This window comes from Anthonomus grandis, chromosome 3 (genome assembly GCF_022605725.1).
Source record: "Anthonomus grandis grandis chromosome 3, icAntGran1.3, whole genome shotgun sequence".
Lineage (NCBI taxonomy): Eukaryota > Metazoa > Arthropoda > Insecta > Coleoptera > Curculionidae > Anthonomus > Anthonomus grandis.
The window spans coordinates 45545418-45562925 of record NC_065548.1 but is presented as its reverse complement, the minus strand read 5'-3'; the positions used below and the strand labels follow the sequence as shown (position 1 = coordinate 45562925).

Below are 17508 nucleotides of genomic sequence, written 5' to 3'. Positions count from 1 at the left end.
TGCATATTCGCTAATTCTTGATTGGTAAAGTTTTCCATTAGCAATAAATGTTTAAAAATTGTAAGCTATAAAATTTTGAAACATGGCAATGAGAACTGACATTGATAAGCGTTGATTTTAAAGAACTGTTGTTATGGTATCATGTACAAAAGGTAAAAATAAATGCAGCAGATCTAATTTAGGTAATTATTAATGTTTTTTATAAATTTTAACGCGTCTTAGGGCCGTAGTGGCGCATTTTCAGGCATGGGTTTCTATACTCAAATGGATTCTTTTGTTGCACTGAACAACCCCCAGAAGTTTGATTCCATAGTTCTAAAACACCCTGTATAAGCTAAAAAATATCCAAGTCTTTCCTACTGCTTGTTTGATGGCCATCAGCGCCATTCTGATTCTATTTATTGTCTATTCACTATGCGGATTCTAGGTTAGTTTTGTCAAAAATTATGTTTACAAAAAAGGGTTTCATTAACTAGATCTTCCATCTTTCTTCTTTTTGTAAATGCAATGAGTAGATTTTTTTTAGAATTAACGGTGAGATTTGCACGACTGCACCAGCCCTCTACAATTTTTACTTTTTACATTTCGTTGGACGTGTCATATTTTGCCTTTCAATGAGTTTATTTACCACCAGCATACGGGTGTATATGCCTTTACTGTTTAATTCTCTAAGAAGTCAATACTTAGCAGGTCATCTAGCTATAAAGTCTGATGATGCTTTATTAGCGAAACATGTTACCTGATTAATACATAAAAAGATTTTGAGACTGAGACTTAGAGTTTTAATTTTTTTCCCTAGTTACGTATGTCTCTTTGAGATAATGGACGAGTTCTTTCAATTTTTTTTTTCTCTAAGGTGTTCATCTACATCCAAGTTCCACAGTAGTAACAGAATAGAACAGATACAGGGAACAGAACCCCACCCTGTGGCTATCTTTTTGCTACAGTCATTTAGGGTGGCTTGCACTTGTCTTCCTTGAAGGATATAGTTAACCCATCTACCAATGGTTTTTTTATGTCACGTCTTGACAAAGCTAAAGCAAGTAACAAAAAATTACTGCGTGAAACACTGGTTACTATCACTATTGCGATATGGTATATGCATGGTGCTTGGATTGCAATTACAAGGCTTTACTACAAAAACTTCAAAATATTTGTATTCGTCTTATTTTTGGCATTTGTCGACGACATCGCGTTTATTTTAAGCTTAAAGAATTGACATAATTAAATAATATGCGGAATCCAAAAACTGTACGTTCCTTAGTATTTTTAATTCCAAAATTTAAAAACATCGTGCTCCGCCATATCTATATGAAAAAATCGCGTTTCTTACTGACCTGAATCACTTTAATTTACGAAGAAGAGATATTCAAATTACCAGGCATATTATAGAATTATATACACGATCATTTTCGTATAACATTGCAAATCAAATAAATTCTCTTAACATGAATCTCAATCAATTGGTGCTCTTTCTGCCTTTTAGCGAAAAAATAATAAAAATATTTATGAATGGGCAGTGACCAAAACATGAAGGAAAAATTCAGTTAGCTTCATTCTAATCATTTTTATTTTACATATGTATAGCATTTACATACTTTGTGTGTAGCTTGATATAGATAGTCGATAATATATTTTAACGTGTACTCTTAGTATCATTCTGCAATTCCACGTACGTACAATTTACCTTCCACAATATTTTGCGCTTCTCCTTCCTCTTTTTTACTGCATTACTCATCCTACTATCTACAGCTTTTACTCGCCGTGCATCAGTTTCCTCATAGTAATCATAGCAGCATAGTTACTGCAAGACCCCTAACTGTCGTCAACTGTATTAGGCTTTTGGAGCCGTCATTAAAATTTCATACAGCAATGTTCCTTGCTACGTCGGCAACGGTTTTACTGCTCAAATAGTTGCGTTGAAACTTTATTTCGAGTTTTGATTGAAACCTGTGATTGACCGATTCACCTGTTCAATAATCCTTTTCTTGATAAATCATCGTAAAGTCAGCATCAAAAATCATTGTATGTTTTCAGGGTCTTTGTCGCCTTGGCGTGTTGATTTTGTTGCACCAAGATTTAGTCGAAAGAGATAACATTTTTAAATAATTTTTAGTAAATTATCGAAAGAGTATAATCAAGAGTATAGCCTTGACATGATTTATATCAAGTGATGGTCCTCCTAACTAGGAGTAAGCTCTTATGGAAATATAGAGCGGTAGTTTCAGGGTGATATGAAGCAAATGATAATGGCAAAACAGGTACAACATGTAATCCAGGATACTTTTTATTTTTTATATCATTGACCTAGCATATCTTGATCAAAAGGGTAACTCATTTTAGCGATGGGACCACTATTCTTTGGTACCATTCAATATTGAGACATCGCTTTCTACATTAGCTACAGATCTCCAGAAAATTAGAAAGTGATTTGACGCAGATCTTCTGCATCTTAATTCAAAAAAGATCTAAGAAAAATATTATACGTGTAGGGGTTTGCCAATTTAACAACCTCTTCGCATACATTTTCATGGAATTATTATCCCCACCAGAGTTTTATGCTTATATAACTAAGCATGCAAAAATATTGTTATCTGGTTATTTTGCTCTTTAATTAATATGTGGGAAGCTTGCACGGGTAATGGAAAAACAGTGAACCTTATTTTGATAGAGTTATATCTATGATTTGTCATCTGGTTTTTGGCAATACGGGTAACTATCTGATCTGATCTGGGAATCTATCCTTACTACATGACAAAGCCTTTGAGGTGTACCTGCCAAGAATAGGCAGAACTTTAGGCCAAACGGCAGTCATAAGCACCTAACAGATTAACATCATCCTTAATGAAAACTCTGGAAAATATTGGTGATATAAGGAAAAAAGTTCAACTTAAGACCTACTTGTTAAGTACCAACAAGATTTTTATGCAGAAACTGTCCTGGTTTACCCTAATAAACTCCTATCAAAGTCACTTGATGACAAAGAAATAGCACAGGCAATATTCCTATACATAAAAGGAGCATTTAATAATATTCCAACTGCGTCAGTCCTCAATGCATTTAAGCGAAGAGAAATTGTATTTACTGTCTGCAACTGGGTTGAGGCTAGCCTAAGACAAAGATAATCAGTTCAACCTTGTGAAAAGTAAAGGAGAGATTGACCTAAAGCTATTCCCAAAGATCTATTCTATCGCCATTATATTGTTCTGATTAAAATTGACAAAGTTTCAAGAATGAAGGCTTATCGGTCAATCCGTTAAAACCACAATAAATTTTTTCAAAAAGAAAAGTGCTCTAAAAGGACTAAACGAAAAACTAAACAAAACCAAATACCGTTCCCGAAAAAAGTTATACACCTTAAAGAATGGCCTGGAGGCCACAATGAAAGAAAAAACTGGTCTTGGTAGATGCGGGAAACAGTGTGGAAATAAATGGTTCTCAAGCAAAAGCTAACTTATAACTGTAAAAAATGATTAATAGCAAAAGACTCATGTTGTCATATGGCTCAATTGCCTGAGGATAGAAGTTTAAACAAATCAACAAGGTTACATATCACCGGAGCCATGAAAACAACCCCTACACGGGCTGCTTATAAACTAAGTAAAGAACTGATAACTTAGAAAAACACAGTCAATAATCTTTGCAGCCTCTGTCAGGAGAAGGAAGAAACTTCTGAACATGTATGGTATGACTATAAAGCAGTATGCAGGCTTAGGTTTGAGAGTTTGGAAGACGATAAGCCAGAACCAAGCAGGTACATGCAGGAGCCAGTATCACGCCTTTAAACTCTAATTATAAAGTCTGGCCAGCCCCTTTATTAACATAGTTCGGAGGTGCTATAATAGATGTGTACAGTAGCTTGAATCTTCGATTACCTATTCCTACTTTATCACTCTACTAAGAATTCTACTTTCTTTAAAGGTTTAAAGATTTTGAACCTCTTAGTAAATAGTTTCCGATTATCGACCATACGAGGATGTTTGTTTCTGTCAGTTCTTTTCCCAGTGGTAATCAATAAGTTCGATACGCTTTTTATAATAAGACCTGCCGTGCTCCTTAAAATAACCATTAACAGCTGGCATCACCGCATTATCGTTAGAAAATATTTGACCATGCAGCCATTTTTTTAAGTTTGGGAACAGAAAATAATCTGAGGGGGCTAAATCTGGTAGATAGGGTGCACAAGGTAGTAATTTAAATAATATTCGTTAAGTCTAGCCATTGCAATAACGGATTTGTAAGCTGGTACATTGTCTTGTTAAAACAGCACTTTCTTCGTGGTCAAATTCGACCATTTTTTCTTGATTTCTGCACTCAAATCTTGCAATAGGTTGGCATAATACTCGCAGTTTTGCCTTTTTCAAAATAGTCAGTAAAAATTATATTAGCTTATCTCAAAAAACCGACGCCATTCTTTGGAGCTAGCTTTTTTTGAGCTAATTGCTCTTTTATCTCGGATATGAAACGATGAATCAACGTTTCATCCATGGTTATGAAATAACGCAAAAACTCTGCTTTGTTTCTGTGTCGCCAAAAACTAATAAAGACCTTCACGACACTGTTTTTGTACGAGTGTGGGCAAACGCGGCACTTATCTTGTACACAGTTTTTTCATGTCCAAATTTTCAGATACTAAGCAATGTATCGCACTTTTTGAAATGCCTACTATGTCTGCTAAATCGAGCTCCTTTATTCGACGATTATCCAGCAACGCTTTCTGAATTTTCTTCACTGCTACCCAATATACTACTTACTGTTATAAATGAAACAGCAGACAAAAGCAAACTCCCTCAAAGCAAAATCTTGTTCAGCTTGTATATTAGTGGGACTGAAGGCTTTCAAATGATAGTATTGTAGCACTGAAGACCTGCCAAACATGAAACATAGCTTTATAGATTGTGTACTTTCTATGACCTATTTCCCAAACAACTACTGCTATCGCTTGGCCAAGCCGGCTACTTTTGTAACCACCCTCGTATTATAATTAAAATATTTAATTGAGTTATTTATTTTAATTTTCTTTGCCAACCATTTATATATTATATTTTAAGAGATCCACTATCAAACGGACACCTCACTACATTACACTATTGCCGACTAAAAAAAAGGAAATTCATTCCTGGACACGTTGTCTTAGTTAAACCATGATGGGGGCACATATTTACTTTAGAGTTTTTACACATACAAATAACATCAATAAATAAACATGGTCTTACCTGTAATTGGGCGATGTGTGGGTACCTCCAAATCTAAACTGGGCCGGCATCGGTCCCGGTGAATGAGGGCCAAACCTAAATGAGGTTATTGGATTAGGACTAGAGGGTCCTAACCTTAAAGGCCCTGGGGAACTTATCGGTGAATGCGCCCCAAGTGAAATATCAGAATCACTATCAGAGGGCGCAGGACTCAGGGGCGCACGTCGGTCTCCACCGTGATGCGCCAGTTGGGCCGCTAGTTGTTGCTGCTGCATTCTAAAAAATAAATTATGATAATTAGTTTAATTGAATTTTAAAAGTTTTTAAATTAAATTTTTATCTTTGGTATTAATTTCACAAAAGGTTAGGGTGGTCAATATAATATTGTGTTAGGCTTTAATCTCTTAATAATGCGGATTAGCATACATTTAATGCGGAAGTTCTTTGCTTAGACCATAAAATAGACGAAGAAAGACCAATATTCCTTTGCAACTAGTACCGCTTAAAAGTAGGGATTTCTTATAGATATTTAGAAGAAAAAGTAGGGTAATTTTGTTCTATTGATATGATACGACTCATTGTGTTTTTTAGATTAAACTCTGTAAATACTTTTTAATTACTTTATCTATTTAAACCCATCTATGTATGCCTTCTGAGTCTGACACATGCAAGGTGCTTCCGTCCTGGATATCTGGACTCTGCATCCATGCGACAGTTACATATTTCGCAATACCAATTGTGTAGTTTAGTTTTACAGTAGGCCGGTTCGCCCCTTTGATACTTTCTTTCCAATGGTGAAGATTAAGAGGAAAAACTCAAGATCTGATAAATTTTGGTGTCTTAAAATTTCTTTTAGAATTGTACGCTGCCTGCATACAATATAGAAGTTTACAAATAATTAAGTATTTCATACATATTTTAATTTAAATTGCTAAATGGTACGACTACCTAAACCGTTTTGATAGGGTCTCCAATAAATCAAAAGAAAGCTGAAAAATCATTAGTGATATTACCAGAGCCTGTAATAATCTGAGATTGTCAATACCTAAAATATCTGTTAATGAATTAAACAACTTTTTTTCAATCGTTGCTCTTCCCTTGCAACAAAATATAGATTTGCCAATTGATCCATTTTTCTTTTTGCAATATTCTGTACCAAAATTCTTTTTTCTTTAATCCTACCAGTTTATCTGAAGTGAAGGAAGTTTTATATACCACATAAAAAATTAAAAGTCTGCTATCTCAACTAAAATATTCACAAACGTGTCAATGCCTAAAGACAGCTAAGGTTGTTTCAGTCCTCAAAACTGGTGTACTTAATGATTCCTCAAACTAGAATTATCGTTTTTAATTCACAATAATATTCTATAGATATTTCAGTTTGATTTCCAACAGGACACTATTATAAACGATGACATGTACAATTTTTTTCACAACCTCTACTACCAAATTAATGGTGGTGTTACTTGTGCCGCAGTGTTTCGTGACTTGTCAGAAGCATTTGACTGTGTCAGTCACGAGATTCTGTTGCGAAAGCTACACGATTTTGATATTAGGAATAGGATGTATTAGGATGTTATTATATTCATAATTAGCATATTGTCTGCAGAGTGGTTTTCCTCTTATTCGGGAGGTCGTCACCAACGTGTATAATAATAATAATAACGTTTATTAATTCCCAATACAATTAATAATTCAATATTTATATTGCTGTAAAAGAAATAATAATAATATAATTGTGCGGGATTAAATGGCTTAATTTTCAGCATCCTAACAATTACATAGGGGTTGTTGAAGCCACGAAGTAAACTGTTTATTTATTTATTTTTTATAATTAAATATAAGAATATATTTACAAAATAAAGATGGAGAAAGAGAGAGAGAGAACAGTAAGAGAGATCGAAAGAAAAGAAGGCGTAAAGAAGAGAAAAGAAGTCATGACACTATAAATGCAGCGCTACGTCACATATTGTATAATTAAATAGGTTACATATTAAACATTTTTTTTTCCAAATTGAATTTCTAAATGAGCGGACTGAAAATGTTAAATCACTAATTTTATACTTATTTATCAGCTTAGCAGCATTATAGGAAAAAGTTGATTTAAAAATTTCCCTATGATGTCTTGGAATGTGAACAAGATATCTTTGTCTTAGGTTTACATGATGTGCTGAAGTTCTTAGTTTAATTTTATTGAAAAGGTAATGAGAGGTGCGATTTTTTAAAATTTTATAACAAAAAGAAACTGAATGTAGCTCTCTACGTCTTGCCATATTTAATCATTTTACATCTTTAAGCTTATAAGTAATGCTGTTGCGTCTTCGTATACAAAAAATAAATCTTAGACAGGAATTTTGAACAACTTGAATTCGACGTTTTGTTTCATTATCCAGGCATGGGCCATAAATTGAGTCACAAAAAATTTTTTTGCACTATCTTTAATTGTTATCTTTTCATTTCCTATTTTTAAGTGTAGATAATTAACTATATTCGTTCGGTGAATGTCACTGGCAAACACAATTGCTACGGATTTGGCTGGATTAAGTTTAAGCTGCATATTTATCGATTTTTCGTATAAATACTGAAGATCACTATTTATTTTTAAATTCTCAGTCCCAGGAACAGTGAAGCTGTAAATTAATTGGGAATCATCAGCATACATATGGCGATCACAGTATTGAAGACATTTGTAGATGTTACAAGTGTAAATAAAATATAAGAGAGGGCCCAGAATGCTTCCTTGAGAAACACCAGCTGCTATTTTTGCACTATTTGAAACAGAGTCACCGACGCAAACTCTTTGAAACCTATCTGTTAAATATGATTTAATTAGCCTAAATGCCATGTCAGATAACCCAATATACTACAGTACTGCCAACAACAGTTCAAATGTAAAATGCTTTAGAGTAGTCTAGCATAATAAGAACAGATGCATTTTTCAAATCTAATGATTCAAATATTGAATCAGTGACCTCAGCAAGAGTTGTCTCACAACTATGCCCCTGTCTAAAACCGGATTGTTTAACGGGTAAAATATTGTTAGAAGTTACAAAAGGGCCAATCTGAGTCTCTATTACTTTTTTTAAAATCTTGACTAAGCAAGGAAGGATAGAGATGGATCGAAGGTTGCTAAATTCCTTAGGGTTATTACATTTGCATAATGGAGTGACTTTAGCTTGCTTGTATAAATCAGATAATGTACCTGATATCACGCAAAAGTTTACAAGATGTCTAATATGAGGAATTAAAAATGGACAACAGTATAATGGTGTTGTGAATGTGGTTGGATCTATTTTTTATTATGTTTATTTTTTTAATTTCTTTCCATTTCAGCTCTTATGAAGTTCTTTATAGTAAGCCCAGTGATTGGGGTTTTTAGTGGCTCGGAATCTATGAAGTGCTTTATTGCGAAGTTTTATCATAAGACAAATGTTATCTGTGATCCATGGTGAGTATGGTTTGGTTTTGCCATTGACACTGACGAGAGGAGCATGTTTGTTAAACAATCTTAATAAACTTGAAGTTAGAAAATTTACCTTTTCATTGGCGTTATTTAATTTATAAAAAATGTTCCAGGAAATGTTTTCAAGGTCGCGTTGAAAAATTTATTTATTAATTAGGTAAAGACGTCTAAATTTAAAACTATATAATGGTTTTAAATTTTTCTTTTTTGTTTGAACATTACAAAAGATTAGGTTATGACCAGATATCTGTATATCTTCGGTGTCAACATCTATGACGTTATCCTGATTATAAAATATTAAATCAATACTAGATGAGCTATAATTATTTATTCTTGTGGGCTCTGAAATAAGTTGTTTTAAACCAACTACGTCAGTAATATTTTGTAAAGATTTACTTAATTTGTTGCCCATATTTCCCATATCAATATTGTACATATATGTCAGTATGTATATGTTTTTACTAATCGCAATATTAATCACTCTCTCTCTTGGAGAGCCCTGTGGTAGGCTCTGTTTCTTCTATACATCGGGGATCTAACAAACCTCGATATACGGGGGAAATTACATTATTTGCCAATGATACGACCCTTGTCTGACAGAGATCAGACATTACATTTTTGAGAGCCACAATGACGGCAGATCTGCAGATCTTAAATCAATGGTTTGCATCAAATTTTCTGTCACTGAATATTTAGAAGACTTAATTAATGAGTTTTAAGGGTGTTCTCGTCAATGCTTTTGTTGGTTATTCGCCAGTGAAGTGAATTAATGAAGCGAAGATTCTAGGGCTGATTATTGACAGGGAACTTCAATTCGAGGAACATATAACAATGCTTTGTCAAAAGCTTTCAAAGTTTTCCTCGGGAAATTTCGGTGTTAGGTGCAGACTCAGGAACTTGGGGTTGGCTTAGGCAAAATATCTGATTTTGAGGAAACACTAGTAATTAACTATTCAAAAACATGCCGTGCGATATATCTGCGACATACTTGTGGAGCTAAGCCGATAGATACCTGTCGTCCACTATTTATAAAATAATGTATACTTCCAATCTTCTGTTTTTATAACGAAAAGGTGGCTCATATAAATTATAAAATTACACATAGATTTATGGCGGTTAATTGAAAAAAACTTACTGTGCGCCACAAAGGTTCAAAATTTTCCAAATTCAATCATCAACGTTAACTAAGGACTCAATTTTCTATGAGCGAAAAAATATTTTTAACCACTTATGTTGAAAATAGCGTAGGAAGTCTTATTTTAAAAAATTAAAATACATCTTTAATAAAATACCTTTTGATTCAGAAATAAGAGTTATAAAGCATATTCCAAGAAGAGGTTTCGAATGTTTTTAGTATCTACAATTCTTATCTCAAACTTTGTTTAGGTTAGTTGGTGTTCAATTCATTGGAAAATTCAAGATTACTTTGGTGTACATAATCGTCCCTAGGAAGTAATCAATCGCAAATAGTGTATAAATTCGAAGCTACCGGATCTGTGCAAGATATCAAAGTAAAAGTACGTCGGAACGTCCAACTCATTCAGTTGAGAATATTCAAGCTGTTTCTAAAAGTGTGGCTTAAAATTCACAAATGACTGTTGAAAGGTGTTCGTAAAACTTGGAGAGCATCATTTTTAGTGACGAGTCTCATTTCCACTTGACCGAAATTAACAAAAATAACGTAAATACGTAATAACCTAAATAAACAAAATAGTCGCATCATGGGGCAATGAAAATCCCCATGTTGAAATGTTGACATCCAAATGTTGACAAAAAAGCTTACTATCTCTTGTTAGAGTTCTATGACGATTCGTTTAAGACATGCTTGTAAGAAATTGTAATTGTCATGGAGTTTTTGTTCTTTGTCAGTGATAAAATTTAAAAAAAGCGAAATTTTAACATAATGCTATTTATTCTTGACGTCTGTCAGTTATAAGTTTTTCAGATTTTTCTTTTTCTTTATATATATATACATATTTCCCATACTAGCAATTAAGTGTAGCTCATAAGAAGCTTTGTTTTTATGACATGCTTATGTTGAGAAATAAAGCATTTTTGACTTCTAGGTTTAGGGTCCAGATCTTGCAGATCTCAGTCTAGCGCAGGAGCGAGGCACCCAAACAAGCTGAACTTTGCTGCTCACCTTCACCAGTCACGTCCAGGACCTTTATGCACTTCAATATGAGCTTAGAGCACACCTTTTCAGCCGTACGAGTCTTAATTGCAGCCCTGCTGTCCAAGCAGATTAATACGACAGCATTGCGGTGTTCGAAATTTCGGATTTTCTATCCGCATACAACGAAGACTTTATCCTGGAAGGCAGTAGCATGCTCCCCCAGCGTATATGCCCTTCTGCTATATGATCGCACACCACAGAACCCTTCATCAGCTCTGTTGTTTATTCTGAAGCTATTTGTAAACCAGATATTCTCCCAGTTTATCAATGAAGAATAGCTTTGGAGTCACCAGTCTCACTAGTCAATAGTCCATCAAGGGCATGTAGCCTATGTTCAATTGCTCCGAATTGCAGCACAAGATCTAAATGCAAACGGTTGCATAGAACCCGTTATGCTTATTTTTTAAGACTGACAACATTCGTATTATTCATATGTCTATAACGTGATTTTGACACATTTTTTTAAATTCGACTTTAATCACGATAAGAAAGAGACAACTATCAAATATTGTTTCTATTGTTACTTATACTAATAAAAACTTAAATATTTATTCCTTTGCATCAACTATTCGCCTTTTTATTTGTCCAAGAAATATTTTAATCAGCTAATTTATATTCGCTAAAATAATTTAGGGTTTGTGTTAACTGGTCTGTCAGCTTATCATACAAACTCAATAAGCGAATTTTAAAGAAGCTTAAGGGTTTTTAAAAGAAGGAAGGAAATTCCCAAGTCTGTCATATCTAAAGAGGGTCTCATTAGTAGTATTTAACCAGCACCCCACAGAGAAGGGTGGTCTGTTTGTGCTCTTCATCCCGCCAACAAATTACCCTTAAAATCCTCTGGCCCAAACGTTAAGACGTCAGCCTGTTTGCCACAAGGGCAGCAGGGTTAACACCCGGTCTAATACTTTGGCTTTGTATTTTATTCATAAAACTAATCGAAGGGAGTATCTTAAGTTTTTAGTTCGGAGAAATATATATATAGTTTAACGCCATTAAAGTAAATCAATAGAAGTTGAATAAGTGAGCGATACATTTAGGTAATTAATCTAATCTCTTCGAACAGCCTATTATATATTTCAGTATTATCTTAAAATTGCACATGAATACATTTTAAAAAGTAGAAAAGTTGATTTCTAAGTAAAGCTTATTGTGCTTAAGTTTTGTGTTCCTTTATCTTTTTTGGTGGATAGAAATGTTTGTACATCTAAAAAACTGAACTAAAAATATTGATTCTCTGAGATTCAATTTTCTTTAACATCATTTTTTACTTAGTTTTAGGAATGATACAAATAATATATAAAAAAAGATATTTAAGACATTTTTTAAAAAAATAGAACGCTCTAGATCTTAGGTTTACTTTAATTCTCACATTTCATAAGAAGGATACAAATACTTAATTTTGATGTGTGATTTAATTTAAAAGTATTTAATTTTCCAAAATTCAGAAACCTGTATTTTCTATACTATTTAAGTAAATACATTCTGATATTTTCTATTTTAAAATTATAATTTGTCGGGATTTTTTGTGCAAAACTTCTAAAAGAAAGAACAAGGTTTAGGTGATTTACAAATTACAGATCTACAAAATTTCATATAATTTATTTGAAATGATTTCTGGTTTGAGAGTGGTATCGGGGACGTTGTTTTCAATATCTTAAACTCTCTAAATTTTTGCTATGTTACAGTGGTAGCATTTTATGATTTGTCAAATGCCATTTGTCAAATGTCATTTTGACTAAATGTTTGAAGTTATAGGGCCTGCAGTGGTTTAATCTTCTTCTAAAGAGACTAACAAGTTTAGCGAAACAAGTGTTGGGGGCTAAATAAATTATTTTGGTAAAAAAAATTGGCTAACGTTGATATTCAAAGCTTCAGTCCCACTAAGATTTCCTACTTATACCAAACCAATTCTTGGCTCTAGTGATTTCTATTTATTCCAATGTGGTAACAATGTATCTTTCTTTGTGTAAACAATATATTTAATTTCAAGCAAAGTTTTATTTTCAACAATACTAACTAATAAACTTTTTTCATGAACATCGTTTATTTTTTATCATACATCGGGTATAATGAAACATAGCCGAATGGTATTGAAGTTTTGTTTGTTATTTGAATTTGATCATGTGCTTGTTGAGCTTAGGCCTTTGGTAGGTCAAAAAATTGTATATTTTTAATTTTTTAATTTGATGTTGCATCATGTACTTCCTTTACATTTTTTCAGGATGAATTCTTAAAAATAAACAATAGTTTATCATCTGTGTGTAATAATGTGCACGTCTTAAATTTATATCCCGGTGGCGGTATAAGCTGTCTTAGATAGGTAATTCTTGTTTATATAATTTCTAACTTATTTAGGTTAAACAAGGTCTTTTTAATTAAAAAAGTTAATTAAAGTCAAAGGTTGTTATTAAAGTTTGCAGAAAATATTAAAGCCCTATCGTCTACATAAGACATTTTTCAATTTATGTATAGTTAATATACTATTGGGCGGTGGGCCTTGTGATACATTTATTCTAATATTTAATGTAATCTCTATTGAATAAGTATCTTCTAAAGAAATCCAACACGGCACCCCATTTTTCTTAGAAACTTCTAATAGTAGATCATACGGAACCATGTCAAATGGTTTTGCTATATCTAAAAATATAATTATAAATCTCGTTCTCGTTGCTATCAATCTTGTCACTTAGCTGTTTTCTGGAAGGAAAAAGATTATTTCATGTATTCTAATTATTTAAAAAGCAAAACTGGTTACTATATAAAATTGAGTTTGTTTCTCATAACAGCTAAGCAATTTATCCTTAACACACTTTTCAACAAGTTCTGTGAAATTATTGATTACAGTAATGGGTTTATAGTTGTTTATTCTTGTTTTATCATCTGATTTATAAATTGGGGTAATTACGAATATTTTAAATTGATCGGGCATAGTATCGTATTGAGGCATTAAATTAATTATGTGTACTACATGATCGACTAAAAAAATATAATTACTTTTTTTTTAATTATTGGTTAATGTATTAATGTCAATAAGAAAAGCACTCTTATCCAAGTCAACAAATACAAAGAGCAAACATATATATTTAATAATACAATAAAACGTATGACTACAAATTTTTATATCTAAAATTATTTAGCACTACCAACTTAAAATAACACACAACTCGAGGCATAAAACAATTTGGTTACAGGAGGTCATCAAAGTTGGACTGGAGGTACAGCTCACATGAGTGAAATGCATTTTTAATTTTTAATTAGATACTCCTTAATCTTAGCCTTAAATGCAAAAAATTGCAGATATTTAACAGAGACAGGCAATATATTAAAAAACTGTACTCCATAGGAAGATGTGCCATTACAGATCTATAAAATCTCTGGTACTGCGGCACCAAGAAGCCATTGGTTCTAGAATAGTGTGAGTGAATATCAGCACGGTTCATAAATTCTTCAGGATTCACCCTCAGAAGTAGGAGGCACAAGGCAGTATAAGAACTATGTATACACGGGTTTATGGTTCTACGACGGCTTCCGATTCCTAGCCGCCATCCCTGTCTATATCACCACAAGTCTTCTTCAACACATCTTTCTCTTATTTCTCATCTGTCATCCTCTAAACATGGCCGTACCATACCAACTGCTATTCGTCCTATTGTCATCTACTATTGAATGTTTGTCAATAATCCATTTCCGTAGCATTCCAGATTCAAACATAATGCTGCAAACTATTGTATTATATTTTCTTTGCTTATTTATTTCGGATACTATCCGGTCCCATGAGATTCCCTTCAACATCGATATTTCTCTTCTGCCCTGTATGTTTCTCTCTCTTATTGTTCAGTCTAGCTTGCTATCCTGTATTATTTTTGACCCTAGGTACTTATATTCTTCACACTGTCTGATTTTTTCTCTGCTTTCTGTTATTAAATCCTGTTGTATTCCTCTAATACACATGATCTCTGTCCTTTCTATATTTATCTCCGACCCCCAATCTCTGTATTTCTCTATGAGTTTTCGTGCCACGTATTCTAAGTCGTCTTGATCCTGAGCCATTACCACTTGATCGTCAGCAAAACACAATGTATACAAGGTCTGATTGTTCTTAAGTGGGATGCCCATTTCTTCTTACACTGTTTGACGGCCTGATCCAAGTAGATTTTAAAAAGTTTCTTTACTTTAATGATGTCTGATAGCTTATTTCCAGTTTTCACTTTGGCTTGCTTGGTGTTATACAGTTGTTTTACAGCTTTGATAATGTTTATGTTAATGTTGCCTAATTCTAAGGCTTCCAATAATCGTTTAAAGGGAATGTCATATGCCTTTTTAAGGTCGACGTATAGTATATGTATGTCCTGGTCTTTGGTGGTTTTTTTCTCTAGTGAGTTGGGTTACGCAGAAAAGAAGAAATCTATTGTCGATCTTCCGGCCTTGAATCCTACATGCTTTGCTTCTTCCAAATCTTTATATTTGTTTTTTATAATGCGTTTTAAAACAGTTTCTTATATTCGACTTATTAAACTTGTTTCAGCTAGGCCTCGATAGTTTTCACATAGTTGGATTATGGTTGTTATATAAGACAGTTTCCATTTTTTCGATGTTGTTGTATTATTTATACATCTCTGAAACAAATGAGTTCTCGAAAAAGAGTTCTACCTCCATACTTTATCAACTCTAATGGAATATCGCCAGGTCTTGCTGGTTTGCTATTTTTTAATTCTCTACAAATTTTTTCAACCTCCATTTCTTGTAGCCTTATTGGGAACGCTATTACCGGCACACTTAAGTTTGTATTTTCTTCTTATATGAACTTAAGAATTGACTTGAATTGAATTGACTGAAGGAAGAATTATCACATTCCTATAATTTAAACTCCAAAACTCTCTGTAGTTCAGATTAGTAATCACTGTGAATACATTCGCGTTGTAAGAAACAAACAGTATATTACAAAGCCGGAGAAATTTTGTATCAAGAATATACAACTTAGACGAGAATTCCCTAACATGAGCTCGACAGGTCAATCCCGAATCCAAAGTGACACCAAGGAAAGTTAGAATATAATCCAGAGTCTGTTGACCATAAATACAATCTCTAAAGAAAAAAGTTTTCTTTTTGATTTTGTTTTAATTTAAGCTTATTTTTGATCCACTAGGTTACTGATCAGTTGTAATATCCGGCCTGGAGAGGCAGCTATCAGCGATGTACATCAGTGATGTGTGAAAGATAAAATAAATAATCAGGGTGACAGCTGGGAATATCATCGACATATACCAGAAAGCCAATAGGGTCAAAAATAGGGACATGCGGTAAGCTATGTGTCATCAGTAAACTCTAAGACCTACAACTCTTAGAATTAACATATTGACTGCTTTCTGTTAAGTAGGACTGTAACAAGTTAATACTAGAATAGATGAGCTTTTGAAAAAATATACTATGCTCAACACAATCGAATGCTTTTGACAAATCGCAAGTGAAAACTGAACTCAAAACCTCAGAATCTTGTCACACAAGTCCCTGACCGCTGTATCCATTGACTGTTATTGTCTAGAACTATGTTACCTAATATAAAACAATGAATTCTGCTCAAGGTGATCTTCTATTTGACTAAGTAAGGTTTCAAAGATTTTAGATAAAGAATGAAAGAAATTGGCCGATAATTCTCGGGATCTATGTTAGACCCCTTTTTCTAACAGGGTACTTTTTATTAGTTTTAGGCTTCTACTTTGTCAATTCCAGGGCTGATATTGTTCTTTAACGAATTATTTTTATCTATATTTTAATAATAACTTGTTGTCTATAGAGATAAATATGTTAATGACTACGACTTACCTTAAATTCTTTATTGGGCTTTGGGCTGTTAATCAACATTGCTAAACCATTAAATAATAATTGCAATCATTTGTCAGGTCTTTAATATTCTTAAAAGTATTTGAGTCATTGTTTAGTATTCGTCAAACAGTATTGATTTTTTTAACATCATTCTTTAGTTTCAATATTAATAAATCCAGCAATAAAAAATCTTAAAATCCAGCATTCATTAGTTGTAAACGTATTCCGCACCGCTTCTTTTAAATTTGACTACTGACAGTTCTCTAAGGTTTAAACCACAGTCTAACAAATTGAAATCTATATACTTTGTTTAAACAGCATAAATCCCCGGGTGCCAATTTGCCTCAGTAATCATTTTATAATGGATTCAAACTGCCAAAAAGGAAAATTCTGTATAGTATATAATCACATCAGTCTACGACACTAATGCTTTCCACTTGATTATTCTGAAATGTATTATTTTTATTTTTTAAAGGTAGATATATAAATGAAACGTACAAGAAAATGTACAAGAATTCCTTTTTAGGCTGCTAGTACCGCAATTTTAACTTAAAGAAATACCTTTTGTGTAAAAGTGTTTAATTACTTGCCAACTGAGATAAGAAGAATATATTGTCTAAAATCTATGTATTGGTTGGCTGCTGAAGTGAATTAAAATTTAATAAAAATGATTAAAACCTAGACTGATTTTCTTCGGTTTTGTATAAGTATTCTGATTTTTAAGTTCATTATTTTATCCAAGACTTTGTTGACAACTGGCTATTGATAATCTGATATAATTAATTTAATTCCTTGTAATTTTTCTGTCAGCTCTTATTTTTCTGTTCTAGTAGATACAGTCTGATCTA

General features: G+C 32.9%; 1 protein-coding gene across 1 annotated transcript in view; it reads right to left on the bottom strand.

The window, feature by feature from the left end:
• LOC126734595 (homeobox protein SIX3-like) overlaps positions 1–17508 on the bottom strand; it is a 217447-nt gene that overhangs the window by 23808 nt on the left and 176131 nt on the right. Inside the window, exon 2 of the mRNA XM_050438287.1 lies at positions 5217–5471. Within this exon, the coding sequence (XP_050294244.1) occupies positions 5217–5471 (255 nt within the window). The remainder of the gene's footprint in view (positions 1–5216; positions 5472–17508) is intronic.